A 26,783-nucleotide genomic window follows, 5' to 3' on the forward strand; every position below is an offset into this window, starting at 1 on the left:
TAAAATGCACACAAGTAAACTCATACACACTAACACTCGCTAAGAATGAGCGCCCAGCACCCAGTCGAAACAATAGTAAGTGTTTGGGGTTAATAAAGATCGGAATTTGGTTCCGGTTTGGTTCACTCATCAGCATTTTCTTAGCCCTGGTCCGGTTCCCTAGCCTTTGTTTAGTTTGCTAATAATTCTGTCTAGACTCTCTGGGGCCCTACTAGTTAGTATAGTAACTATATTCTTGCTGCTATCTCAGTTGATTTTCCCTATTCTGCTAAAGCTTACATCCCTACTATCACCTATCGGCCTAAACCTAACGGACGATGCGAAGACCCGACACGATCACGAATACGATACCGACGACGACAGCGATTGCGCGCGAGTTTAACCCGATTTAACGTTTGATTACCACCACGCTTCACTTTGAGAATACTACGCGGCGCGCGACGAGAGATTATTGGTGGTTGGTGGTGGTTTTTGGTGTAAATTACGACACGACCCGAGAATTGTCCTCTGCCTAGTTATTGGGTGTAGTAGTTTTTAACGTGGCGACGTGCCGACGGGAGTGGCGTGGCGGTGGATTGTGTGTTGGTGGAGATGGGTAATTTAGCTGAAAACTGGGACTAACTTATTTGCATAACCCTCTTCCTAAGCCCTAAGATTCGATCCTAAGTTCCGGTTAAAGCGTCAACGGGAAACAGAAAACAAGGCAGCGTTTCCCTACAACGTGAAAAAGCTAGTTTCTGCCTCTTCTTTCTTTCGTCTGTCTGGTGTACACGCAAAAACATTAACAGACAAGTTTCGTGCGTTTTTGATGTCAACAATTGAAAGGAACACAACAAACGGCTGGAAAGTATAACAACAATGAACGAGCACGCAGTGTGGCGCGTGTCGATTAACGGGCGAAACATCGCTGGCAGGTAACGCGGGTTTCTTTTGGCCTTGTTTGCTTCTCCGTTCTGCTGCTTCTGTTTGTGCTTTAGTTTTGCTTTGTTTCTGATCAACTTTCCATAAATATAGCTTCCATTCAATATAGTTCTAAGGTTTTCCTCTGCACGCCTACCACGCGATAAACAATAGTTTTGTCTTTCTTCATCGTTTTAGATCCCAGACCATAGAGTTTTCAGTTCTTCCCACAGCCAGGCGTATTTGTTTTGCGTTTTCAAAAATTTTCCTGCTTCACTATGCCCTCAAAAACCTAACTGCTGCCCTTTTTTGTGTGCTCGCGTGTCTATGTACCCTATTACCCTAAGTACGCTAGTGGTTTAGTAGGATTCTACTCATTTGGCTTGGCTTTGATTCCTTGTTGTGTTTTGTTTTACTTCCTTCCGTTACCTTAACTTTCTGAGATTTGTTGGCCCAAGAGCCACCACTATCACATGCAACGCGCGTCCGACCGAGAATGAAGACGGGAGAGTTGGTAAGCAAAAAGTCGACAAACCAAGCGATGATTTAAAAAAAATGTCCACATTAGCGTCGGTTTCAATTGTAACTGCCTATGGTGAGAAAGCTAGTAAGAAAATATTTTTTTACCAAGACTTAAAAAAACTGCGCGAAGCTACGAATTTCCCTCGGATTATTGTTTGGCGGGCGTAAAAGTGACCTCTTTCGTAATTTGACACCCTGCGCTACTCTCGCGGTACGCGCCCTGTGCAGCTTCTTTTTCAATTTGTTCTGGAAATATGTTCTGCGTTACTGGTTCAGTCTTTAAGTTGTTTTTGCTGGCCAAGGGAAGCGAAACGCGTGTACGATCGCTTCCTTCTGCCACAGTTGTGTTGAATTTCAGTTAATATTCACAAATTAGTTTCCCTAATCAGGCGGCTGGTGCCCTCTAAACCCTGCTTGCAAATAGTTAGCAAATATAGTCCCTATATAATTAGTTCGTTAGCTCCGGTTGTGTCCCTAACTTGTAGCTAAGTGTAAAGTTCCTGTTTTGTTGCACGGTATTGTTGTCCTTTTGGTTTGCTTTTTAGAATACTTTTTACTTTTGGAACAGACGTTCAGACGTTTTCAGACGGCCACGCACCTGCGGTCTGCGGCAATTGGTTGGTAGATTTGTGAAAAATACTTTAACAGCTTCCTGGTCACTCCCTCTTAAATCTCGTTTTGCACGTGTAATAAATAATGTCTCACTATCTAATGGCACACATTTCATCCGCTTTCGTTTTACTTTGCTCCTCCAGCGCTCCGCAAACCGGGGCGCCATCAGCATTAAGAATTGTGCAAACCAAAAAGTAACTGCTCCGTCAGCGCGGACGGAGACGGGTGCCGAGTGGAATATGCCTGCTATCATAGAGTTCCAGCAGCAAGTAATTCTAAGTACCCTACACTCTTCGGGAAAAGTGAGCGCCAGCCCCGTCTTTCATACGTAATTTTGATACAATTATTTTCTACTTACATAAAAAAAGTACACTCGCGTTTAAAACGATAGTTTCTGTTAGCTTTCCTCTCGCCAGTTACTCGATAAACTACTAAAAAATGCAAAATTGCGATAGTCGGAAAACAGTCGTATAGAGTTTCAGTTATGCAAACCGATTAATACACACGCTCGCACACTATAGTATCGTGTTTCTGTCCTCTCCACCAAATAATAATACCACCCCGTTTAAAACAATAACAGTTTCCACTTGCGCCGACCTAATTTGTGTGTAATTCACGGACGAACGAGAACGCGATCCTAATCCTAAGCACGAGACGCGATACCGTTTTGTTTTTCACGACGACCCGAAATCCTGACCCGACGCGACGCGATACCGACGGTAATATTACACGAACAACCGAACGCGAGCGCGATTAATTCTTTGTTTGTTTGTTTGTTCCTACCCCTAACTGCCTTAGTTTCCCTGCTTAAAGTTTGTTGTCCTACTATTCATAATATCACCTATCACCTTCCTTCTCTGTCCTCTGCTTTGTGTTATCTATAACAAAGAAACGGGGAAAAACTAGATCAACAAAATGGATGTCAAAAGTAACGCATTCGTTAGGAATAGTTCTATAGAAACACTATCACGATCAGCACGGAAAGCACATTCATTCTTACACACAGTACATTCACACCTACATTCGGCAATTTCCCTACTAAATTTTCTATTTCTCGTTTTATACCCTGTGTCTAGTCTGTCTGTTAGAATTTAAATAAAATTTGTTACAATCCTACCCTTACTAACTCCTAGTGTCAAAGCTACGTTTTCCTTCCTTCTCTTTGTTTACCTTGGCAATGTTTAACAAAGGATGACTGACCCTGCTGCCTTCTTCCTATTATGCTACTGAGTACGCACAGCCCCTATCTAGTCTAGTTTTATGATTCATGTTTCCTTATGTGTTTGACTCACTTTGCCTTCAATCGATGGTTCCTTCATTCTGGCCCTACCGTTACTTGAGTCTTCAGCCCTAATCCTACCACCTACCGTCGCAGCCCGTCCGGGCGGCATCCTACTGCCTCATTCCTGGTTCGCAGAGGGATCGTTGTTGCCTTTGGATGTTTTGGGGGAATAGAAAGAGGAACATGAAGAGGGAAGTTCATTGTGTTGGGAATTTCCTAATACAAACTACTACTAGTATTGACACCGCTAGGGGCAACTCCCAGTTTTGGTTGGTATGGTTTAAAACAGTAAAGTAAAAGGACTCTAAACTTAAATACGACCCTTCAAAGCGCTATACGGCGAAAGCCAAACGATGCGATCTCTGATGTGACCTCAATCGGAGACTTTAACGGTTGCGGCATTCAAGAGCTGGTAGTTCTTTACGAGGCTCTGGACACAGCTTCTGTCTTGTAGTTGCTTTACATAGCACTCCTTTTGGTTCAACGTTTTATTTTCATTCCTCACCATCATCCAATGTGTTCATCCAAAGGGTGCCACATTCCTCTCCGAGCGCCGTTCTTCCAATCCACCTGCTGCGACTTTCTACAGGATTAACATTCAAAAAGGAATTGAAGCGGAGGAAGAAAATAAACTACCGTATGCATAGCCATTCAACGTCATTGGCTCATGTCAGTGTTGTTTGATTAAAAGAAATATCTTCAAAAAGTCAACATCCCCACGTGGGGATATTGTAAAATGTCGGCAATGCATGATTCTAGTGTAAATTGGAAGAAATTAGTGTGTGTTTCATTCCATTCGTTCCTGCAATAAATCTCCCATCAGAAGGTCTTTGTTCAAGACTCGTTTTTAGCAATCATAGCAATCCCCGGATTTACCGTTTATATGTTATACATCAGGGCCAACCGTTCGCTGAGCTGCGGTGGGAACTGCTCCACGAAGCGACTCCAATTTTCGTCTCCAACCTGGATCTTGAATCCATGCAAAATCTAAAAAGCACTCGAAAAGGCCATCAGACAATCGTTAACGGCGAGCGCCGAGCGACACCACTCACCTTCTGCAGCATTTCGTGCAAATCTTTTTTCGGGTTCATCCACGAAGCGGCCGCGTCGCAGAAGAAAATGAAATCGGGAACCACACCGACCGGGTTGACTGTGATCATCTGGCACATACCACGGAAAGCGGAATCCTTCTCCTCGTTGTCCCGGATGTTACGCAGCGAAGAGCACCTAAATGGGGGGAAGGTAGTTTTGGGTATAGCCGAACATTAGAATAAGGGGGGGAGTCCTTTCCAAGTGCTACATTCTACCCGACTAAAATTCTAAACAGGTTTCAAACGAATCAAGCCTTTTGAACATTTTGTTGTGTGGTTTTGGTTGCACCAGGGACACTTTTTAGCACCGTTACACGGAACAGTAACTGACAGCAAACACGTCGATGATAAAAAGTATAAACAGCACAACAAAACGCTAGCCGATAACGCGGGAGTGCGCGAGAAGGATAGTGAAGTAGACGAGCGGGAGGTGAAAATAGAGAATTTAGTTACACACCACTGTCGCACAAACTGTTGCAATGATGGAGCCACCTCTACGGGACACACGAGACCTAGACGTCCGATTGTTATAGCTGTACGAGGGAGAAGAGAAAAAAAACGGAAACAAGATAGAAAACGAAAAATAGGAAAGTAATTATGAATACATATGACATATGACACATGATGCAGGAAACGGATTTGCAAGGGAGCTTTACGGATTTGCAAGGGACTTTATGTAAATTCTTATAAATTTGGCTGCAAATGAGACACCTCAATCGATGAAAGCACATCAAAGCAACCTTTGACAAGGATAACTATGTCACCGCGTTCGGTTTTGGCAAGCCCCCGCTACGGACAACATGCGTTAGCAATAAAGGAAACAAGCCGGAATCACGTGTTGTTTCATCGAACCGTTACACACGAAAATAGCTGCCATATTAATATTTCAGTTTTAGTTTGTTTTTTTTTCGTATGGTTTCGCCACGATGATACAGAACAAAAACTTGACTTGTCACTTTTGATAATGTACGGCGAGAAAACGAAAAATGTTCATTCGCTCGGAAACACTTCTATTATGTATAGAGTAATTCGTATCATTAAACTAACAAATTTTCACAAATATGAAACTTGTGTTATTACAACAACAATAAGAAAAAAACACAAAACAATATTAGGCCTGCAATAAGACATGGATCGATTCGCGCAAACTACAAAAAAACAGAAACGGGGCCACAGTGTCACATTTACCACAAAAATGAATGATCACCACTGGGAAATTAGTGACCTTCCGACACCGGTTGCTAACCGCTAGTTTAAAAAAATATTTAGTTGCTTGGTCCAACTGTTTACAATGTTTTTTTCGAATACATAAACAAAGCTCTGCGTTAGAAAAGCAAATCATTTCCTTATTTTTAAGCATAAGAGTTCGAAAGGCCGAACGGACACTCACCGGTATTTTCGAGCAGCGTTTTCGGCGTGCTGGTGTTGTTTATGATTTCTATTAACTGTGACAGCACCATCGGAATGTACGGTTTGGTTTCGTCCGCTGTGTTTGAGCGTGAAATAAGATAGCCATCAACAATTACTGATTCCAGGTGACATGACGGCACCGAAGTGACTACTTACCTAGCTTAATGCTGAGCTCACCAATGGCCCACGTTGCGTTGTTGCAGACGGAGATGAACTCTGGGTTCAGATTGTGGCCGAGAATAGGCAAAAAGTCCGCGATGTGAGGATGGACATGCTGGAAGCAGGCTTTTGTCAAATCACCCAGCAGGGCGAAGGACGATTGCCGGACCTTAAAGGAAAGATCATTGATGGAGGTGTCCATTGGCCATTAGTACACGTTGCTTACCTCCGGCATCGTGTCCTGCATGCACTGGTAAAGGAGCTGCATAATGTTGCTGCTCACCACGAGCGTCTCTATGTGTCCGTCCAAGCCTTCCGCCAATCCCGACAGCAAATCCAATGCAACAATCATAAAATCCTTATCCGGTGCCTCGTACTGTCCGGGGCTAGTTGTGCTAGCCAGGTCCTGGTTGAGCGTCTGTTGGATGAGCGAGATGCATCGCCGGTACACCGGTTCGCAGTACGGTAAAAATCCCGACTGCAGTGCCGTGGCCACACTCGACAGACATTCGAGCAACGGAAACAGATCCTTATCTTCGTCCTTCAGCATGTTCCATTTCTGGATCAGCGGCGGCATTAACATGTTAATGTACTCGGGCTTGTTGAGGTGGTGACCGACCGAGTCGGCCAACGTTCCGATCGCATCGTACAGTATGAGCAGGTTTTTGTGCTGATACTTGCCAAACGCAAACACGAGCGTCTTGAGGATGAAGCTTAGATACGGCACCAGCTCAGTGCACGCCTCTTCCTCGAGCGTGGCAAACGCGGAACAAGCGGCCTCCTGGACGCGCTTGTTTGCGTCCAGAATGCGCTTCAGCAACTCCTCCATCAGCGGCTTTAGGTACTGATCGTGCGGCTGACTGACCACCCAGTGAGCGTAGCGGGACAGGGTCCAGCAAGTGATCGACCGGACGAGCGTTTTCTTGTCCGAAAGGCAAGCGATAAGATACGGTATAAGCTCCGGCAGATGGGGAACCATTCCGTTCATGCACCCCTCGGCAATGGCGCCCAGGGCAAGGATGCCACTTTCCTTCACCACCCATTCCTGGTGGAAGAGTGTTTCCTTCAGGATCGGAAGCAGGATCGGCAGGAAGTCGTCCTTGAATACGTTCGCCAGCAGATCGAGCGCGGCCGCGCTACACTTGCGCAGGTTCCAATCAGACAGGTTCGTATCGTCATCCATATCGTCGTACGGATCATCGATGTCCTCATCCTCGTCATTGCCATCCATCGAGCGCCCGACCGCACCGGCGCCATCTCCCCCAAGGCCCACTCCAAGCGCTCCGACACCACTGCCAGAGAACTTTTGCGTGTGCGTTCGTGACTTGTGGAACCGTGGCTTGATGTCTTCCTCTCGATCCGGAATCATTTCGTCCTCCTCGACGTCCCCTTTCAAAATGATGATGTCAATGTCGCAGTACTTCATACCGCGCACCAACACCGGTGCCAGCCGGGCCAAATGGGGCGTGAGCACTTCTTTGCAGATGCTCTGCTCGGCCAGCGTCAGCCAAAACTCGCAAGCTTCCAGCGACGTTTCGTCCGAATCCTGCGTGCGGATCAGCATGTACTCGATGATGTTGTTCATGTGCGGCATCAGGCGGTCCATGCGCACTTCCAGTAGCATCACCAGGCCACGGCACACATTTTTGCGCACCTCACGGTCATCGTCCGACGATAGGTGGAACAGATTCTCGATGAACGTGTCGATGTGCACCATCAGCGCTTGAGTGCGATTGATAATGAACTGGTTGATGCAAGCGATGGCGTTGGAGCGAATTTTCGGGCTTGAGTGGCGGAAAAATTGCAGAAACTTCGGTATCATCACGTTGAGCGGCCGATTCAGGGCATTGCTGTCGAGCGTGTCGGCCGAATCTTCGCAAATTTTCTGCAGAGCGCCAAACGCACCTTCGCACACACTGTAGTCCTGCGAGTCGAGCATATCGCACAGAGTGGGCAACAGTTCCGGCCAATTCTGTAGACCGCCCTTGTTGGCGATGGTGGTGATAAGGATGCCGGCGGTGGCTCGGATCAACGGTGACGGGTCCCCGAGAGCCATGAGACACTCCTGCTTAATATACTCGATGATGGCCGGTTGCAGGTGCGTACCATGGATGCGAATGTTATTTTTCAATATCAATCCGGACAGCGAACGGGTCGGTTCATCCTCCGTCGTTAACTTCGTCAGCACGTAGATCAGATAGTTGTTAAAATCGGGGTACAGGTTGAGCTCTTCCAGTTTCTGAGAAACATGAGAAAGGAAAAATTAAACGCAGACCGATGCACAACCGTAATTAGGCCATTTACCATTTGCACGGAACGCTGCATCGCGTTGTCCGTCGATTGTGACTGCTTCAAAAGGGTGATGATCTGGTTTAGACCATCCGGCTGCGGTTCCCACGTCATTTTGAGGAAAGAGGAGAATCCTGCTGTGCACTACGCTCCCGACGGACGGTCTCACTACCGATCGTGTATCCTTTGTTCTTTATCGAAGCAAACCACGACCAATATCAATACCAGCAGATCCTGTCGTTTCCACTACGAACAGTGCACGCAGATATGGCGAGAAGAGAACGGCAAGATTAAGGTTGAACTCTTCACCGTCCGGGTGACAAGTGAGCCCAGACGAATGTGGCGCCAGAAAACTGGACCTCTTCCACACTCTCGGAGGCCGCGTGGCCTTTTATGCCGAAAACCAATTCGAATAACGAAAAAAGAACCGGATAAATGGCCGCGCGGGATGACTGAGCCTTTCACAACAGTTCCGGCCCAGCAAAGAGCAGCTTTCGTGCGGTTTGTGGCTTTGCAAGTGCACGCGTGTGCGTGCGTGTATGTGTGTGGACCGCTTGCTGGGTGTAATCCTTTTCTTTTCCTTCTGTGACCTCCGGCTCGGCAGCCGCTCAAACACACGGAGGAAATAATGCCACCGACACTGAACGTGCGGAATGAACGTGCAACGACCGAGGTACGTTTTTCACCTGCCCCTGGTTGGTGACACTTTTCTTCGCACGGTGTGAAAACGTTTTTCACTCTTCAATTTCTGGGCAATGCGTGTGAGCAACTTGCTCTGTGTGTTCAATGGACGACTGATGGGTGAAATGCAAATCGAAGCAGACGTCGGGCCGTGTTGCCAAACGGTGTAAACTTCGCGCCAAGCCTTTGACGATGCGATTATTAAATTGAAACTAGGAACCGATGCCGTTTGCAAAATAACAGGAACGGTGGAAAATTATTCCATACGAATTGCTAAAGTTTATAAAAATATTTCGCTGGTCATTATTGAGCGAATCGGGGAGTAATGAATGAATTTGTATGAGAAGTGTAACCGCCTGGCATCCCTGTTGAGATTTGGCCACAGGGAAAATGTCAACGTCCAAGGGTTGCCAAACACTTCATTTCACGATCTTGTGAAAGAAACAGACAAATATTTTAAATGCTTTTATTGATACATCGGTTTGAGAAATCATATGCGATTGGGTAAATTTGACAAGGGTTACTTACTAAATTCCATCAAATGCCAATCTTGGATCATCTTTATCGAGTACCATTTTCATGTTGTACATTACATCGAAAAAGGATTAATCGAATAATGGTGCTTCTTTATATAACTAAACATTGTTTTTTGGTTTGAAGTAAGTACTTTTAAACTGTTTCATACCAGTTTATGCTGTGAATTTTCAAACATGAGCAACAGATGAGCACCCCAGTGAAAAAAACATGCACTATTTATGACTTGTTTATTTGCTCTACAAGCCGAAACAATCCGTCAAAACACAACAATTTACAACCAAGCACATAATTTTGCCATCACGACAGAGTGATTTAAGAACAATAAAGGCACAGAAAACAACAATGACATCGAAATTAGCCGTAAATTTTCGAACTCTCATAGCCCAGTGCGAAGAAATGGTTGCGGTCGATAAGCAGGACTGGCGCTTGAAGAAATACATTCGCTCCCTCAATACCATGCTGAGCGAGTTGGAGGAAGATTGTGAGTAAGTTTCGAATGGCAGCAGTTCGTGGAAGCCTTGATGAATGTCTCTTAAAATGACTGGCACAACCTTTCAGGCATTCCGAATTAGCGATGATAGACGAATATAAAAAGCGGTTTGTTGCGCTGAAGCAATCTGCCAACTACGTCCTCGAAGCCGATGAAAACAGATATAAACTACAATCGAAACACCGAGGGAACGATACCGCCGACGATGTGCTGCGCGAGGTACGACAGATCAATAACGAAAAGTATCAAAAAGAGCAACGCAGCGAACTGTTTAATGGCAACTTTTCGACGATACGAAGGCGGGCTGGACAGAAAGTGGCTGAAAATCTAGAGCAGACGGTGAAACAATACTCAAACGAGCAGGAGCGGCTGGCGGAAGACATGCTACGGGTAAAAGCAAACGCGAAACGTTTGACCGAGGGACTGTCGGTAATGAAATGTTCCTTTGCCTATTCGCAGCTAACAAGGAATCTAAAAGAGCAAACGGAGACTGCAAACAAAATTATCAAAAATGACACAGAGGTACGATGCGTTAATTCCAATCGGTATCTCAAACGTTCACGCCTTACCGGCATTTCAGGTTCTAATGAAATCGAGCAATTTAACGGACAAAAACACTTCGGCGCTGAAAAAGGAATCCGGAAAGTTGCAAGAAAGCTCGAAAAAGGCATGCAAATGTTGGCTGTGGATGATGATTGCATTTGTTATGATGGTGTTTATTTGTGAGTAGCCGATCGATCGATCGATCGATCGATGTCGTCGATTCGTAACTCGCCTCATAATCTGTCTTTGCATCATTCTAGTTATGGTAATGTTCATGAAAATTATGAAAAAGAAGGCGTATTAAAGCGGCTCAAGACTCGACCACATATTTTCTTGCTACTGCAGAAGATAAGATTGCGAGACATGCGAGTGTGCTGCAGGACGTCGTACCCGATACTGCTGCTTTATCCAATGGCGATTCGCGTAATAAGCTGATGACGAAGTGTTTTTTCGGGTTCTTTCGTTGATTATTTAATTATTCTTTCGTTAAAAACAAAACTGTGTTTTTTTGTTTTACGAGTTATTGCTCTTTGAAAATGCCGAAAAATAGTCCATTCCACACCGCGGAGGCTTTCACTTGTACACGGACAACTTTATTGCTTACAAAAATAAATTCGACTCGGCACACAGCTCGCGCCTTGCAGAGACATAACGAAATTTCGACAACCTGTTGTGCTGCTCACATTCCATTGTAGGCAGGTCCGCCACCACCTTCCGGGACAACCCAGTTGATGTTTTGGGTCACATCCTTAATGTCACACGTTTTGCAATGGATACAGTTTTGAGCATTAATCTGCAGCTTCATGTTGCCACCTTCATCATTCGCCACAAACTCGTATACACCGGCAGGACAGAAGCGCGCCTCGGGACCATCGTAGATTGCAAGATTATTCGCCACCGGTATCGTATCATCGCGGAGCGTCAGATGAGCAGGCTGGTCACCCTCGTGATTGGTGCCGGTCAGGGCGACTGACGAGAGCAGATCGAACGTAATCTTTCCGTCCGGTTTTGGATACTCAATCGGTTGGCACTCTTTGGCTGGCCGAAGGCGGGCATGATCGGGAGAACCGTGGTGTAGGGTCCATGGTTCGCGGCCTCCAACAAGAATGCTGAAACCGCTGTAAGCCACTCCTCCGTACAGCCCAAGACCCGTGTGGAAACTGGGTCGAGAATTGCGCACTTTGTAAAGATCCTTCCACACGTACGATTCTTTGATGCTGCAAAACGCACACAAAAGCCGAAAGTTTGTATTCGAATGACGCTGCAAATCACTTTGTTTCTCTTACCGTTCCGGATAATGTTTCGGTTCCAGTCCAACTGTTTCCTGTGCCGCACCAGAAAGGATCGCGTCGCACGCGCTCTCCGCTGCCAACATACCGCTCTTCATCGCGTAATGACTTCCCTTGACGCGTGGCACATTCATGAAACCGGCCGCACAACCAACCAAACAACCGCCAGGGAACGTGAGTTTAGGAATGCTCTGAAAACCGCCCTCATTCAACGCCCGGGCACCGTAAGCGATGCGATTGCCACCCTCGAACGTACCACGCACTTTCGGGTGTGTTTTGAAGCGTTGAAACTCCTGGAACGGACTTAGGTACGGGTTGACGTAATCGAGCCCCACCACAAACCCGACGGCCACCAGTGGCGTCGGTTCGTTCAGGTGGTACAGAAAGGAACCACCGTATGTGTTCTTGTCGAGTGGCCACCCGATCGTATGTTCCACCAGCCCGGGATGGTGGTTTTCGGGTTGAATTTCCCAAACCTCCTTCAGTCCGATGCCGTACGTTTGTGGTTCGTTTTGGGCGTTTAACCCGAACTTGGCCATTAGCTGTTTCGACAGATGCCCTCTGCAACCTTCGGCAAAGATCGTCGTCTTGGCGTGCAGTTCCATGCCCCGTGCGAACGTGTCCTTCGGTGCACCATCCTTCGCTATTCCAACGTCGCCAGTTGCAACACCCTTCACGGAACCGTCTTCGTGGAACAGCACTTCAGCGGCCGCCGTTCCGGGATATATTTCGACGCCGAGCGCTTCTGCCTGCTGGCCTAGCCAGGCGACAACGTGCCCGAGCCGGACCACATAGTTTCCTCGGTTATCCATCGGCCATCCCGGAAATACGGGAATCGGTAGCTTGGCGGACGCGGTGAGGTAGGAAAATTTATCGTGTGTTACCGGTGTGTTTAGTGGAGCTTCCTTGTCTTTCCAGTCCGGTATCAGTTCGTTCAGTGCTACCGGATCAAGACAGGCACCGGACAGTATGTGGCCCCCGACCTCGGCTGCCTTCTCCACCAAGCACACTCGCAACTCTTGGCCGCTTTCTGTTGCTATCTGTTTCGCGCGAATAGCGGCAGAAAGACCGGCCGGTCCTCCACCGACGATAAGGATGTCCGCCTCATCGACGAATCGTTCCATGTCGACCTCTGTTTAAGGGAGAAACAAAAAATCCCGCTGGAAATCGACCCCTCAAGCCATGAAAGGAGAATCTTGCTTACCCGTCCATCGCGAGTCCTTGTCTCGTGGTTTTATCGTGTAATGGGTCGTAATTTTAGGAAACTGTGCCGAGGCATCCGAAAAGCAGCGGCACTGCTGCCGACCGAGAATCGTTCCGGTATCTACAAAAAATGCAACGCCGTTTGATCATTGGACTCGAAGGGAGCGGGATCAAAGTCCACGCTTCGCAAACAAGTTGTGTATGTGTTGTGAATATTGTTGTGGAAGGTTCACTTACATTTGGCAATGTTTAGAATGTTTCTTGCCATGTTCGGCGGATCACTTTACGGTCGAGCACAATCTTAACGTTATGTAACTACCGCGGCACTACCAATCAAACACGATGCTTCCCGTTGCCCGTCAGAATCCGGAGTAGCTGGAGGATTTGATGATCACCGACGATCGTCGCGCAATCGTTTAGTGCCTGAAGTTTCTCACTTCGATTGCACAAATGCTTCACTCGCGTGATTACGTGGGGGCCTCGGGTTCCTGCGTTCCGTACAACGCCCGATGGCCAGATAGCGATATTCCAACGAGAACAGCTGATAGAGCCAATAGACAGTGTTTTGTTTTGTTGGAGATACGTAGCTGATGCACTGTGGGAATTGTGCATACGACAGGCGGACATATTTTGTTTTAGGATTAATCTATGGAGTTAGGATGGACACTTTGTTTAAATGCATTTAATTCAACATTTAACGTGTAAAACAGGCGTTCAAGTATAATAAAAAACCTAGTGTATTGTATTTAATCCTCGAAATCATTATTCAAAATCACACAAACTTTCGATATACATAGTAGCTGATTTTTTTCTGTTTGGAAAGAGCCATCTATTGCAACAAAGAAATCATTTATCATTAGCTCATAGCCAATTTATACAGTTTTTGAAAATATAGTGAATGTCCTTTCTTTTTAATGTTATTGTAGGACCGGTTTTTCCCATAGTGTTGCATAACACCGCTTTTTGCAGTGGAAAAGTGCTGACGTTTCAAATGAACAAGTTCATCCGTCAAAGGAAAGAATGAATACTTACCGTGGCACAGTGGAATATTGAGATCTGCAACTGACCAAAAGTATATTTTCAAGACATTTGGCTAAGGAACTTATTTATGTTATGTTTTGATACATCTGTTATGCTATACAATAAATAACTATTGTTTGTTAGAATTTGTCTGCACTAATGGCACTCAGACTAAAGTAAGAGTTTTTTTAAGCACATTAATTGCAAACAATTAGAAGGGTATATCAGAAACACAGCCTTATTCAAATTGGAGCGTTCGGAAAGATAAAAAGGACATGAAATTCCACTTATTTGTGATTTTCCAGCAGACGAAGCGTAGCGTGTTCTCACGCCAATCCAAAGAATCCTGGCATTTAAAGGAAAACCTTACCATTCCCAAGGAAATGAGGTCATCCACTGGCTTCAGTAGGTCAGTCTGCTGAACAAGCCCAAGTTCAAGAGCTTCATTGCTTCGTTGCACTTGTCGCATTAGGCAAACGATCGGTCGCTTTTGCCGACAAACGCGATCTCAATTTGCTGTTCAAGTGCCACAACTACGATGTACCTACACATGGTCTGGTGACACAAAAAACTGCCGACAAATCACCGAAAAAGCTGCCGCCATTTTCCGACTATCAAATGGTACATCGCGACATTAACCGCGGCGCGTTACCGTGGCCGCGTTAAAGTGGCCGCTTCCTTTTCGCCTTCTCGAGGCCTGGCCGCCGGTCTGGCCGGCGCTTCTTGCTGTAATTAGTACACTTAAAATTCAATTACGGCCGGCGCGACGTTCCGCCACTTCAAAGCGGTAGCGATACCGTGACGCCGTGAGCTGCGAACTGCGCCAGCCATTTTCCAGCCGGTGTCTCGCCCTTCTAGACCGCCGCTACGCGATGAGTTCCCACACACCGCCGAAGGAAGTCTATCAAATCACAAGCCCATGACCGAGCCCCGGATAGTACCCGGCGGTACCGCCCACGAACTAGCCCGATCCTGGGACCCCGTCGGATCGTACAACTTCCGATGGTAGGGGTTTTTGTTTGTTTTATTGACCACCGCCGCGAATCCCGGAGCAGGTCCGGATCGAGGACCGGATCGTTAGGACCCATTAATCACCGGCCCGGCCCGGCCCGGCCCGGCCTGGTTCGCCCCGGTCCCGATGTTGCTCGTCCTCCCGAGGCGGATCGTAAATGTGTTGTTAGTTTTTCGATTCACCAACCGTTATTAGCTCAGACTTCATCCTCTCCACGCACGCCCCCTTTCGGTTGGGCTATTTCCTACGATCTAGGGTCCTTTCCGCTCGGTGCCTGCTGCCCGTGTCTCGTTTCATTTTCTGGCAAGTCATAATTATAATATTTCACCGATTCCGTTCTAAGCTATCTCCGGTGGGTTTGTTTTACGTTACTTTTTCGCTTCGCCCAGATCAGGGCGGCCACACGCGGTCACAGGTACGGGATTGGGACACTGGTCGGCGTAGGGCAATGCAGGAAGGATCCTCATTACCGGCCCCGAGCTGACGTTGACTTCCTGTTTTGTTCGGCCACAAGATGGCTGCACAGGGAATTACAGTCACCGTGTGTGTTTAAGGGATCATCGTCGACCGTGCCGTCCAAGGTGGTTATAATTTGGAGAAATGGAGTACTAGGGTCCGAATAGAGATGCAGCTGTGCACATTTCTGTGAATTTCAATAATTTTATCACTCATTCTGTTAGTAGTTGGCCTTTGGGTAATAATGACAATTTTTCACATACTTCATCGTTTGTTAATAAACTTCTTGTATAGTTCTGTAATAATAGCCCAATAATGATGTCCTTGCGCCTTATTAGCAATGTAGAAATGCAATGTCTATTATCTCCCACATACTCGTATTTGAACGATTCTCTGTTCAACATTACAAAGCCTTCATTTTATTATTTGATGCGTAATTTTGTAATTCCTACGGAACACAAAGTTTTGTGATTTCTCGTAAAACTTCTATAAGTAATTTTGCAGTACCTGGTCGTTGGCTCTATGTTTTCCCATCAATTGGTGACAAATTATCAAGTGTTCAATTATCGACTTATTTCTTAAAGGGGGCCAGATAGCTAGTTGCAAAATCACAACACTTTTAGTGATCGGCTCACAAAAGCAGGGCAGTTTATCTTTTAAACCTACATTTTAGAAGCATAAAAATCATAAACCGTTAAAGAAATTTCCGAAAGTTTCATGAAAGTGACAGCATGAAATGTTACCTTCAACGCTGTCAAAAAGCGCGGATACTTTTCCATTGACCCAACGGTGCTCCAGAGTAACAAAAAAATCCCCAAAAAAGGAGCATAAACGATGAGCTGATGCGCTACACTCGCCATACACTGTCTTCGCCCCGCGTAGGGCGTGTGGTGGAGCCTTAATCTTCATCGTTGCCTCGTAGCACGGGCACGGGCAGGGGCCCCACCGCGAACACCGGCTGGCGGCGCGACGGACTCTTCATTTTTCACGACCGGCCGGCCGGCCGACCGGGCGCCATCTTGGCCGGCCCCAGAAGCGAACCGACTGGCGAAGAGCGAAATTTAACAATTATTCCATCACTGCGGTAATTTCCAGTTGTGAACGATAACTTCCCCAAATGGTGGGACCCCCCAACGATTGGCCGACCATCGTCGGTCGAATTGATATTTTATGCCTTCTTGCTGCGTGCCGTGACGTGGCACCCCGGGCAAGGGTTCGCGTCCTGTCCGGCGCTGCCCTGCTGGGCGAGCCGGTGTTCGTTCTTGGCGGTGACGCCGGGCTTTTCGGAGCCTCTCGCCCCGTCAAGTTTGATTTCTTACGACAGTTGGCGTCACGGCGCTGTTGCGCCAGCTTTGCCCACAGCCACGGCCGATATAGAACCACTGATAAGAGTTTATTAATTTACTTCCTTCGGCTCGGCCAAACGGTGTCATCTTTTCGCCACACGGTGGGGCAAGCCGCAGGATCGGGTGGAAATTTCGAACGAAGTGCCACTAATTTAGTTCTTTACGACGAAAAAGGCACGGAAATGATAATGGCGCCATCGTTCGATTTCCGATCGGTGATTTTTGGCCGGCAGAAACGGGACCACTAATGGCAAAGTGGACGAAAGATAGACGCCGCTTCGAAACCGTAGCGATTGCTTTGTGTTTAAACCCAATTATATTAAAAACCAGTTTTTTTAAAAATATTCCAACCATAAAATGAGGCACCGTGAAAATATTTCCTCCGCACTTTTCGATGCTTTCAGACACCGGAAGCGCGCCGATCAAGTGTGACCTTCAAAGAAGGTGATAAAATTCCTCACGAAACCCGGAAATGGCGATACACACTTTGCATGGCAACCTTATCTGGTCTGCGCGCTTCCTCTGGTTAGTTTGTTGCAGCTCCGAAATTCCTCCGTGTGGCGTTTCCGGTTGCAGGTCCTTATCGGTGGACAGTACGGTAATTGTCGTTGCAGAAAATGGCCCACAGAACCTCGTCGTGCAGGGTAATAAAATGTGCTCTGTACCGAAGCACTTGGCACCGGAAGATCCGTCCAGACAACGGAAGTACACACTCCAGGGGGGCGGCAGAACGCCTTCCGCCACAGCCGCTGTGTCCGTAAAACAAACAACCGGTCAGCGGGACACGCAGGACAATAGGTGGAAGAGCAGCAGCAACAACCAAAAAAAAAGCAACCCAAAAGGAAACCCATCAAAACCCGAAACGGTCAGCGGCGCAGACAACACCATCACCGACGCTGGCTGGCGCCGTGAAGTGCAATTTTCAAATTTGAGAAAACTAATACCTCTCAAGTGGATTTGTTCACATATTTCCCAGCTGACTTTTAACACTCGGAGCCGGCCCCGGAGTCCGAGGCGCTGGCCGTTCGGGTGCACTTTCGGCACCGGGCGCCGCCGCCGTAGTCGCCGCCGCGGCCGGACAGTCACTTGCTCCTTGGACATTTGGGACAGTTTTCGGGCGCAGGTTGGGTGGCGGTCAGCGCCGTCGCCCCGGTCCGGAATTATGGGTTTGGAATTTCCTACTTTTCCCAAACACGCCCCATTCCGGACGCGGGTTCGCTGGTGCTGACGGATGACGCTCGAAAGGTTGGCTATTTATTTATTTTACTTTTACTCGCTGCTCTCTACGCGTTCGGGTTTTCCTTCCCAGCTGAGATCCTAATTTTAGCAAAACCAACAACACGCCCGTTCCGGTCCGCGAGGAGCCGACGGGTCAGTTTAGGGAGGAGCGCACAAAAGGGATGGAAAGGATGTTATTTTTATGATTGGCAAAAATGGATCCGACCGAAGGAAGGTGAAAGCTGGAAGCGTCAGACTTCGGCAACAAGTCACTTCCTCGAGTGGTTTGGGTTTTCTTGTTCGAGCGGAAATGCAAAAAAAAACTCGAAGGTCTATGCTGTCCTTCGGACGTGGCGTCCGAGATAGGCGGATAGAAGGCGGAGACCCGTAGAGCGTCATGGGTTAGTGATTCCGATGTACCGTAGCGAAGGTGAGTCTCCAGTGGATATCGGATGAGAGAACATTCCGAGATGTCGTTGAAGAAGATGTTTTTTTTTCTAAAATGGACGGCCGTTCTTTGCGAAACCCAGAACTGTTTTGGGCGCCATCGGCAAATAGAAATACATAATAACACTCTTTAAATACTCGGTTATAATACTCGATTAAATGTTTTCAATTTAAACAATTTTAGACAAATTGCAGAAAATAACAATCATATGATTTTCAGTTCTTAGTTCTTTAAAATCCATTTGTAGATAATTTTATCGTTCGCAAAAACACGTTCGGCTTAGCCTAAGTTTGATTAGAAACAACTTTCTGTTGAGCTTTTATAGCGATACTTTCGCAGCATTATGTTTTGGTTCACTTCTTTTAAATCTCACGTTTGTTGCAAAGGAATCGGAAGAAACCGTTTAGGCTGGCCGCATCTTGGCGGCTTTGGGCCGGTTTGACAAAACGCCGGTCGCGACACATGTACGACACGATTCTTATCTTAAATGCTCTCAAGTTCGCCTCAGATCTGAGATTGGCCAGACCACAGCGTAAAGGAGCGCCACGGTTCCCACCACTCGGCACCGGGCCACCGGGCGAACGATGGCTTTCGAGAGCAGAGCAGGGCTCTGCGCCAAAGTCAAACCGATGGCGAAGAATGGTTCCACCCAAAAAAAAGAAAAGCAAGAATGGGAAAAAAGCATAACCAATGCGTCGCCTGAATGGCGCGCCGGCTGGCTGACTTCTGGCTATGCCGGGTCAACTGTCGGGCGTTTTCCTGTGGCGCTCCGGTTCGGTACTTAGTGCCTCACCCCGGGGCCGTATCGTTCGACAGCATCTTCTGCATGAATGACGCGCCTGGAGGCTGTCGCGCCACCGATACGTCACAGTTGTCGGTGTGTCACTGGCCGGCAGCATCCCTGTCCAGCGGTGCCAGTGCTGCAAAGGACACACCGACACTCCCGACCATCCGGAAGACCAGCGGCGATGCGCTGCGGGAAGCTGCCGGCACCAATCCTTGCGACCGACGGCGATTCAGAAGTCAGCCCGGCTCGTCGACCCACTCGATCCTAGGACTCCAACCAAATGGTGCCAACGTGGCACAGAGAGAGAGAGAGAGAGAGCGGCCGAGGTTGTGAATGGTTTTGCATGGTTCGGAATTAGCATAATTTCGGAACTGATGCGATCAGCGGGTGTCTGACTGCTAGGTGCCGTTCCAATCGGAACTGACGCCGTCTTCGTCGGCGCTGCACGCCATTCATGAATGCAAGAGGCGGCAGAAACCCGGACCAACACAGCGCCGGTCTTTCGCGGAAGTGCGACCGAGCGAAAACCGGGTCTCAAGTGGTTATTGCGAAACATTTGCATCATAATGCGCCAGACCTTTTAATTCTTCGACGCATTTTGGGACATTTTCGGTAGGCGCCACGGTGCGGGACGGTTTCTGGTGGAAACTATTCCAGGGTAAAGTGTGTAAAGTAAGCCTTCCAATAATTGGCTTTTGACGAATAAATAAACCTTCTTTTTTGGTGCAATATTGAACGTTGAAACGGAACTGACGAAGAACCCATTTCATTTGCTTTCAGTTCAATAGTGATCATTTGTGGGAAGTTTACGAACAATCTGAAATTTTAAATACTAAAATGCATGTCTGTTTGACAATTTTTCGTTTGTTCTCAAATTAAAGCGGGATCAGGATCGACTCATTCCTTCTTCATATTCGTCGATACTAACCAATATTTCCGTTACTATATTCACATTTAATCAATCGGTCGATCATTTGCGCCAGGCAGATGAAACCGAATTCCCAAAAACCGTGGCCAGAGAATTACTCCCATGGCCGTGCTATACGCGTTTCGGCTTTCGATTTCACGTCACGAGCGGCATCTCTCTCCGATTTCCCGGTAAAAATCTTCCCCATCGGTGCGTGCCGCACCATTTCCTTTTCCCAAGGCACACAATCAACGAGCCCCCACGCTCCCCTTCACTTCGCTGCGGGAGCCCTGGTTTTCTTGGCCCCACCGGTTCGGGGAAATGTCGTTTACGAGGAGACGACTCCGACGTCGGTTCCGGACCACCGGAGATTCGAAGTCCGCGCGACGTAACATCTTGCCGTGCCGTTCGGAGGGCCCCGGGAAAGGGGGAGAGCAGGGCTGTGTCAGGGCTGTCATCTGTCCCACAAGCCCCTTCGGTCCGCAGAGACCCCACTCAGTGTAATACCCGACGGTCCGACTGTTTTGACTGAAATTAGAGAAAATTAGCTTAACGATGGCGAGCGTAACGAGCCCGGCCGATGGGGTCCCTTCCTTCGTTTCGCCTTCCCTCCCCCCGCCCTGGTTTGGGGTCGATCGCAAACGGTCAACGAGATCCCCGCGAGTAAGTAAGTCATTACTCCCCGCACCCAGTCTTCCAGTCTCTCGCTTTCTCTCTCACCGTTTCTCTCTTCAATGAAAATACCGCCCGAAAGTAGTCCGAAGCCGGCTAATGGGCATCGCTAGTGTGATGTTGATGATCTATCCCCCCCACCCAGCGGCCGGATGGGGGCCAGGCGGCTTAGTTAATGTGATTCCTGGCTGGCCTGCGTGTGGCCCAGCGCACTCGGCGCTGCGGGCTATGTTGCGACCACCGGCGCGCGAGGCGCCTCCATCGGTGAGCCACCGCAGCCACCGCAAAGCACCCTTTTCTCGGCTTTGCGTGAAGCTCGCAGCCTCTTTCCGCGGCTCCGTGTTTGGCGTTCCGTTCGAACCCGGTGCTGATTGGCCAAAAAGTGATGCTGCTGCTCGGGGCCCGCGCACCCATCTATGCCGTGCTGCTAATCAACGCGCAATGACGACGATGATTTTCCACCATTTTCGTGGCCACGACGGCGAGTAATCGATTTCGTCGGAAGTTCTGGCCCTCTTTACTCGCTTCTCTATTGTTTTGTTCCTCCTCTCTTTTCTCGCTCTTTCTCGCTGTCCGGATCACTGTGGAACGATCAGTCAGAGGGAAAACAGCAACGTCATAATCAAAATGTGATAATTACCGACCACATCGCCGAGGCTGCGGCGGGCCATCATCTCCTCGGAGCGACCGGGACTGGGATGAGAGAGAAAGAAGAAAATCATAATTGAAAATTAGAAAATTGGAAATGGATACAAACGCATCGCTGGGGCCCGCGGGTCAACGACGTTCTAAGGAGCCAAGACGCTTGAAGGCGACGGCTCGACGTCTTTAGCCCCCGGGTGGGGGCTATATTTTGGCTTTCGACCGTTCCAACCATTCCGATTGACATCCGGTGTGGGCCCGTTTGGAGCTCTGGATCGAATGTTGCGAGCAAACGCGTAAACACTCACGAACTGGTGACCGGATTACTCTATTGGTTTTTTGTTCTCATTGTGCTACGCTCGCTTCCATTTCGCTTCGCCTGATAATCATTTCCTGTGATAGAAAAGTGATTTTTGCCTCTCTCTCTCTCGTCCTTCGATCGTTCGATTCTAAGATCCGATTAATCGAACGCGATGCGTATGGTTTGGGGTAGTGTTGCGATCAACCGATCAGTGATGCTGTAAAAGCGGCACGTGCGCCGCTAAACATATGCTCCGAAGTGCGGCTATTGTGGCGTGCGTTCCATTGTTCAATCGCCTCGTTGTTCACACCCGTTTTATGTTGCGGGGATCGTGTTAAGGAACTTTGTGTGAAAAAGTGATCACATGATCGGTCCAATATTGAACACGGTACACAGCCCGATTGAATATTGTCAAGAATAATATAATCATACTACTTTGAAGATATGAAAAATATTCTCCCTCCCGCCGATTCAACCAGATGTGTTTTTTCTCTCCTGGCGGATTACTTTGTCTGTCCGAATCACCGTGGCCGGGCACCCTGTCGACTCTAATTATGCTTCTAGCAAACCCAAACATCTATAATCTCGTGACTACTCGATCGGACTGGCACAACAATGTTCTACACGGCCGACGATCACATTTCTGTGGAGCAACTCTCAACTCCGATGGTTCCGCTAGTTCCACGCCATAGCCCATTCCCTTTCGGCCAACCCTCGGCTAACTGCCAATTTAATACGGCTATTAGGCTGCGGCCACGGGCTAAGGTCTACGATCTTTCTTCCGTTCGGGCTCTTCAATTTCTTTCGCTCCACCATATTCGGCCGAAGGGGTGTGCGGGTCGAAGCGCACACTGCAAGTCCGGCCAGCGAGTCCGTCCAGCGAGTCCGGCCATGGCCCGTTCGCCCGTAGGGCCTGTAAGACACAGTGTTTTGCATACTCACAGCGCGATCATAAATCATTTCATTCACCTTCGCCAGCTCGGCACGCTGCTTTCGCCGGTGTCCATTCAAGGGTTTGTGGTGTTCGCGATGATGCGGGACGATCGACATCGAACAGATCATCATTCGGCGCGCTCGGCAACGTGGCCCGACCAACCCGTCCGCCGTTGGCTGGGGTCCCGTGATTTTTGGGGGCATTTTTTTTATCGTTGCTGTTCGGGCCCTCTTAGCCCTGGCGCCAACGATTAATAGCAACAGATACGCTTGGTTCGTGCTGAAAATGAGCCATCCCGGCGGCGTCGTCGCGGCGACAGGCGTCGTGTTCTGAAACAGGACCCCAAAACATGGGCACGAAAAAATAATAATAATAACAACCGGGAGCGCAAAAACCGGGGCGACGCTCGCGCTTTGACGCTGGTGGCTTTGCAGTTCCGTGGAAGGGGCTGATTCGCTCGGAGGACATTGGCGCTAATGAAACGGTTTGGCGCTTGTCGCACATTTTTGTTTTCCGCCACATGTGTCGGCGAACATGGGAATTTGGCCAAGCGCAGCCAAATGATAAGCCGACGACGGGTGCGTTTTGTCGGGCAGCCAACGTGGAATGATTTACGGACCGCATCACACCGTGTGGCATGATCTTGAAACTGCGGACAAAGTGATAACCGTGATTTAGGTTTGATCATTTTTGCATAAAATATCACTGTTTGGACATCGAATAGAAAAAGAATTATTGAATCTCTTTTCCTTCGGGGCCTTCCTTTCCAAGTAGGGCGAGCCTTGCCCGGTACGGGTTTGCCCACAACGAAGATGATAAATCATCATCCATTTCACCTTATTTCGGCGGAGAGAAACAGACCGCTCGGTTTATGGCTCATTAGCGAATGATTTAAATATCCGCCCCAGAAACATCCCGAAATACAGAACACAACAAACATACAATCCGCGGCATTGTGGCGCTAAATTTGAGATTCCCAGCGAGACCGCCAGAAGTGGAACAGATGGACCGGTAACACCAAGGTAGAGCACCGGGAGCTAGTTATGAATTCAGCCAATATCTTCGCACACTTTATTTATTCCAATGGCTTTCCGATTCCCACCGATAGGCACCGAGCGGCTTCCGAGTAGTTCACGGAGCGCACAATGATGGACGGCGGACCGTGGCGAAGACATGCGCATAAACCCTGTTCGCCAGATTGAATTACATCGCAGCTTCGAATCGAATCCCCGGCACTTTGCCGTGGCCGGGCTGTCATTTAATGGTCCGGACCGGGCTGCTGCTGAGCTTCCGAGAACCGATCAACTGGCCGACCGATAACATAAATACCAATCTAGCATACTGAACCAGGCCCAGGGTTCCAGGTTGGCCCCGGGTCCGCGGTAGATTGATAATTCAATAAAATTGATTTTAACGCCTTCGCTTATCGCGCTGCTTTCTCAGGTGGCCAGCCAGAGAGCATGCATAGTAATAATCGTCCACTTTCCATTCCATCGAATGCCGGCAGAAAGATTGGGTGATCATAAAAGTGACCATAAAACCATAAAACGGAGACAAATACCGCTCGGTTCACGGTTCAGCGTTTGGAGGGTTTTTTTTATTGACGAGTAAAGAGTAGTGTTTTACATAAATTTATCTACGCCCGTAGCAGCAGCAGCCACACGAGAGCGAACGATGGTCGATAAATTCCTGGAAAGCGGTCCACCTTTCTCTACTTTCTTCTAGGTCCAGCGCGAAGGCGGGCGAACTTGAGACGTTGTCGCACTCTCGTCTGATTGAGGAGCAGGCGCGATCGGACAGTAGTCGAAGGTGGATTGATTTCCACCTACGGACTGGATGGTCCGTCCACGTTCTCGGTCCTTTATCGGTTCACGGTAATCAGATATCGGACGTGCGGAGTGGCCGAAGGATCGGTACGGAATTCTTTCTCCAGAGCTGCTGAAGTTGGAGGAGGTTTCCTGCAGGGCTGGGCGAATCCGGGAGCTACGCTTCGACGAGCAGTCCGCCGTCGGGGGGTGACGAAAGATCAATTTCCCACGAATTGAGCGACGTCGATCTCGCCGATGATCGATCCGCTCCCGGTTGCGGTTGGCGCTGCACCACCAGCACCAGCCAATCGTTCTAATAGTTAGAACGGCCCTCTCCCGGGGTGGGTCTTGCCGGTGGAAGTAGGAAGGCGCAGAACCCAACCATCAACCAGAGAAGTTTGAGCATCAAGCATCGGGCGATCGGCTGAGAAAACTGTCAGAAAACAAGATTTTAAATGCCAGAAAACTCGTGTAACTTCATGCTGGTCGCGCTGGAGCAAACCCACGGAGGGTCCCAACACGGGGTGCCGCGGTCGTCGCTGTCGTCGTCATCGGCGTGTCTCGATCTCGTGATCGTTAGCATCACGGACGGGTTCGCAAGGAAAAAAGGAAGCAGAAGGAGAAGAAGAGGAAGCGGCCGAGCGCCTCGCAGCGATCCCGAGACACCTTTCCGTCGTCCGACCGACGGACGGACCAAAATTCGTTGCGCAGAGCCTAGATTTGACACAGACCGGCTCCGGCCAGAAGGGGGCACACTTTTGAGGCCGGCCGGAATGTGGAATGCTCAACTGTTTTTCTGCTTTTCGTTGCCCCGGCTCACGGCCGAAGGTCCTCCGGTCCTCCGAAATCGCGGCAAGGAATCGCCGCTGCCGCAGGCCTCCCCCTCTCGGCACTGGCCATGAGCCGGAGTCTCGGGGCTAATGAAAAGTAGCTCGCAGGCGCCATGCCACATGCTGCGCCCAGACAATGGTCTGTTTGTTCTTTCGATCATCAACATCGAGCATCGGCCACAACGCAGCCCCCGGGGGTTGCGACGCACCAGCACCGGCAGCAGCAGCAGAAAAAAGGGTCCCGGGGTCCTGTGGTCCCCGGGGACGATTTATCGTTTTGAAATTAGCTGTCAAGTTGGTCGAGAGGCTGAGCGAGAGGCTGCAGGTTTCGCACGGCGCCCGGCTCGAAGAAGAAGACGGCGTGGAGGAGGACGATCACTATCGGATCTCGACCGGAAGGATGGGTGCCTTTCCCGGGGCACCGGGGCGCCGATATCGACCGACCGTCGTCGGCTGATACGGCCCTCAGTGCCATATGCAAATTACTCAATCTTAAAACCCGGCAAAAAAGGCGCCCGAAAAGGAGACCGAAAACGAGGGACCGTTCCGAAGACGGCTGTTGAGGGCGCCGCCTTGGGCGTGTAGTGCATGAATGGTGAAATGTTTGTCAATGAATTCGACCCGGCCAAAGTGGGGATCGCTGGTGAGAAAGTTAATTTGGTTCCTATTAGCACCGATCGCGATCCGTATCGCTCGTGCTCCGTTGCTGCCGGCTGCCGGTAAATAATATGTGTTTAATTATTAGAAGCTAGGAGCTAGCAAATTTGTAGCCAAGTCGGTCATATTTTAAACGAAATGATGATCGCGTCTTCAATGCTGGCCGCGGCTTGAGTGGGCTTATAAATTAACCATTTTATCGAAACGAAGTTAAGGAACGTTTTTTGCACCTGTGAAAGGGTCAGCCAGGGTCATTAGTTTATTTAATCATCAAGCTTGGTTCGATCGGTCAGTTCTATTTGAGGATTGATTTGCTGTTTTTTCTTAACAGCTTTTGAGTGTAAAATAGTTTATTATGTAATTTTGTCCTAACTTCTGATGCTCTTTATTCATAATTTTACACTCTATGAGTCATTTGCTTCTTCTGAAGTCGTAGCTACCAAATTTCTGTGAGGGCTTCGACTAATCCTTATTGTTTTAATAAAATGGTATTTATGTATATTTCTTTGAGTGTTTTAATGGACCAAATTCCCATTCAATGATAAAAGGGAAGGATGTCGAATCAAGGGCTAATTATATTTAATCAATGAATATGGAAAATATTCAATTTAATTCGTATTGGTCAAATATATTTTAAGCCAATTCTAGAAAGAAAAATTTGTTCACCTTCGTTTGAAATCGACAATAGGTCCGATCGCACGCATGCCACAGACTCAACAGGTAGCCGAGTTGCTGAT

The 26,783-nt window shown here is 48.4% G+C and overlaps 3 protein-coding genes across 5 annotated transcripts; 1 reads left to right on the forward strand and 2 right to left on the reverse strand.

Moving 5' to 3' along the window:
* Positions 1 to 4,182: 4,182 nt before the first annotated feature.
* On the reverse strand, positions 4,183 to 8,418 carry LOC131215738 (transportin-1). Of its 3 annotated transcripts, none has more exons than XM_058210142.1 (8): positions 8,281 to 8,418; positions 7,250 to 8,215; positions 6,203 to 7,189; positions 5,974 to 6,145; positions 5,798 to 5,893; positions 4,865 to 4,940; positions 4,369 to 4,543; positions 4,183 to 4,303 (listed from the first exon to the last, which is right to left on the reverse strand). In XM_058210142.1, the coding sequence occupies exons 1-8, from the start codon at positions 8,377 to 8,379 to the stop codon at positions 4,196 to 4,198; spliced, it is 2,679 nt and encodes an 892-aa protein (XP_058066125.1). In that variant the 5' UTR covers positions 8,380 to 8,418; the 3' UTR covers positions 4,183 to 4,195. The 3 variants fall into 3 exon arrangements, with proteins under 3 accessions (XP_058066125.1, XP_058066133.1, XP_058066118.1); XM_058210150.1 differs by having other exon boundaries at positions 7,265 to 8,152; positions 8,281 to 8,379; XM_058210135.1 differs by having other exon boundaries at positions 6,203 to 8,215.
* A 1,372-nt stretch (positions 8,419 to 9,790) lies between these two features.
* LOC131206051 (vesicle transport protein USE1) lies at positions 9,791 to 11,645 on the forward strand. Its single transcript, XM_058198426.1, has 5 exons — positions 9,791 to 9,968; positions 10,042 to 10,363; positions 10,433 to 10,495; positions 10,554 to 10,695; positions 10,777 to 11,645. The coding sequence occupies exons 1-5, from the start codon at positions 9,826 to 9,828 to the stop codon at positions 10,818 to 10,820; spliced, it is 714 nt and encodes a 237-aa protein (XP_058054409.1). The 5' UTR covers positions 9,791 to 9,825; the 3' UTR covers positions 10,821 to 11,645.
* On the reverse strand, positions 11,058 to 13,555 carry LOC131206050 (electron transfer flavoprotein-ubiquinone oxidoreductase, mitochondrial). The gene is made up of 4 exons (XM_058198425.1): positions 13,246 to 13,555; positions 13,010 to 13,129; positions 11,803 to 12,937; positions 11,058 to 11,733 (listed from the first exon to the last, which is right to left on the reverse strand). The coding sequence occupies exons 1-4, from the start codon at positions 13,274 to 13,276 to the stop codon at positions 11,196 to 11,198; spliced, it is 1,824 nt and encodes a 607-aa protein (XP_058054408.1). The 5' UTR covers positions 13,277 to 13,555; the 3' UTR covers positions 11,058 to 11,195.
* Positions 13,556 to 26,783: the final 13,228 nt, after the last annotated feature.

Source organism: Anopheles bellator, chromosome 1, assembly GCF_943735745.2.
Source record: "Anopheles bellator chromosome 1, idAnoBellAS_SP24_06.2, whole genome shotgun sequence".
In the NCBI taxonomy this organism is placed as follows: domain Eukaryota; kingdom Metazoa; phylum Arthropoda; class Insecta; order Diptera; family Culicidae; genus Anopheles; species Anopheles bellator.

Excerpts from the sequence above, each read along its gene's own strand:
- LOC131215738 (XM_058210135.1), bottom strand. The coding sequence starts at position 8,379 with ATGACGTGGGAACCGCAGCCGGATGGTCTAAACCAGATCATCACCCTT. Across the intron at positions 8,216-8,280 it reads TGCAGCGTTCCGTGCAAATG|AAACTGGAAGAGCTCAACCT; the intron begins GTAAATGGCCTA and ends CATGTTTCTCAG. Across the intron at positions 4,544-4,864 it reads CAACAGTTTGTGCGACAGTG|GTGCTCTTCGCTGCGTAACA; the intron begins GTGTGTAACTAA and ends CCCCCCATTTAG.
- LOC131206051 (XM_058198426.1), top strand. The coding sequence starts at position 9,826 with ATGACATCGAAATTAGCCGTAAATTTTCGAACTCTCATAGCCCAGTGC. Across the intron at positions 9,969-10,041 it reads GAGTTGGAGGAAGATTGTGA|GCATTCCGAATTAGCGATGA; the intron begins GTAAGTTTCGAA and ends ACAACCTTTCAG. Across the intron at positions 10,696-10,776 it reads TGTTATGATGGTGTTTATTT|TTATGGTAATGTTCATGAAA; the intron begins GTGAGTAGCCGA and ends GCATCATTCTAG.
- LOC131206050 (XM_058198425.1), bottom strand. The coding sequence starts at position 13,276 with ATGGCAAGAAACATTCTAAACATTGCCAAAT. Across the intron at positions 12,938-13,009 it reads CAAGGACTCGCGATGGACGG|AGGTCGACATGGAACGATTC; the intron begins GTAAGCAAGATT and ends TCCCTTAAACAG. Across the intron at positions 11,734-11,802 it reads CCGAAACATTATCCGGAACG|CATCAAAGAATCGTACGTGT; the intron begins GTAAGAGAAACA and ends TGCGTTTTGCAG.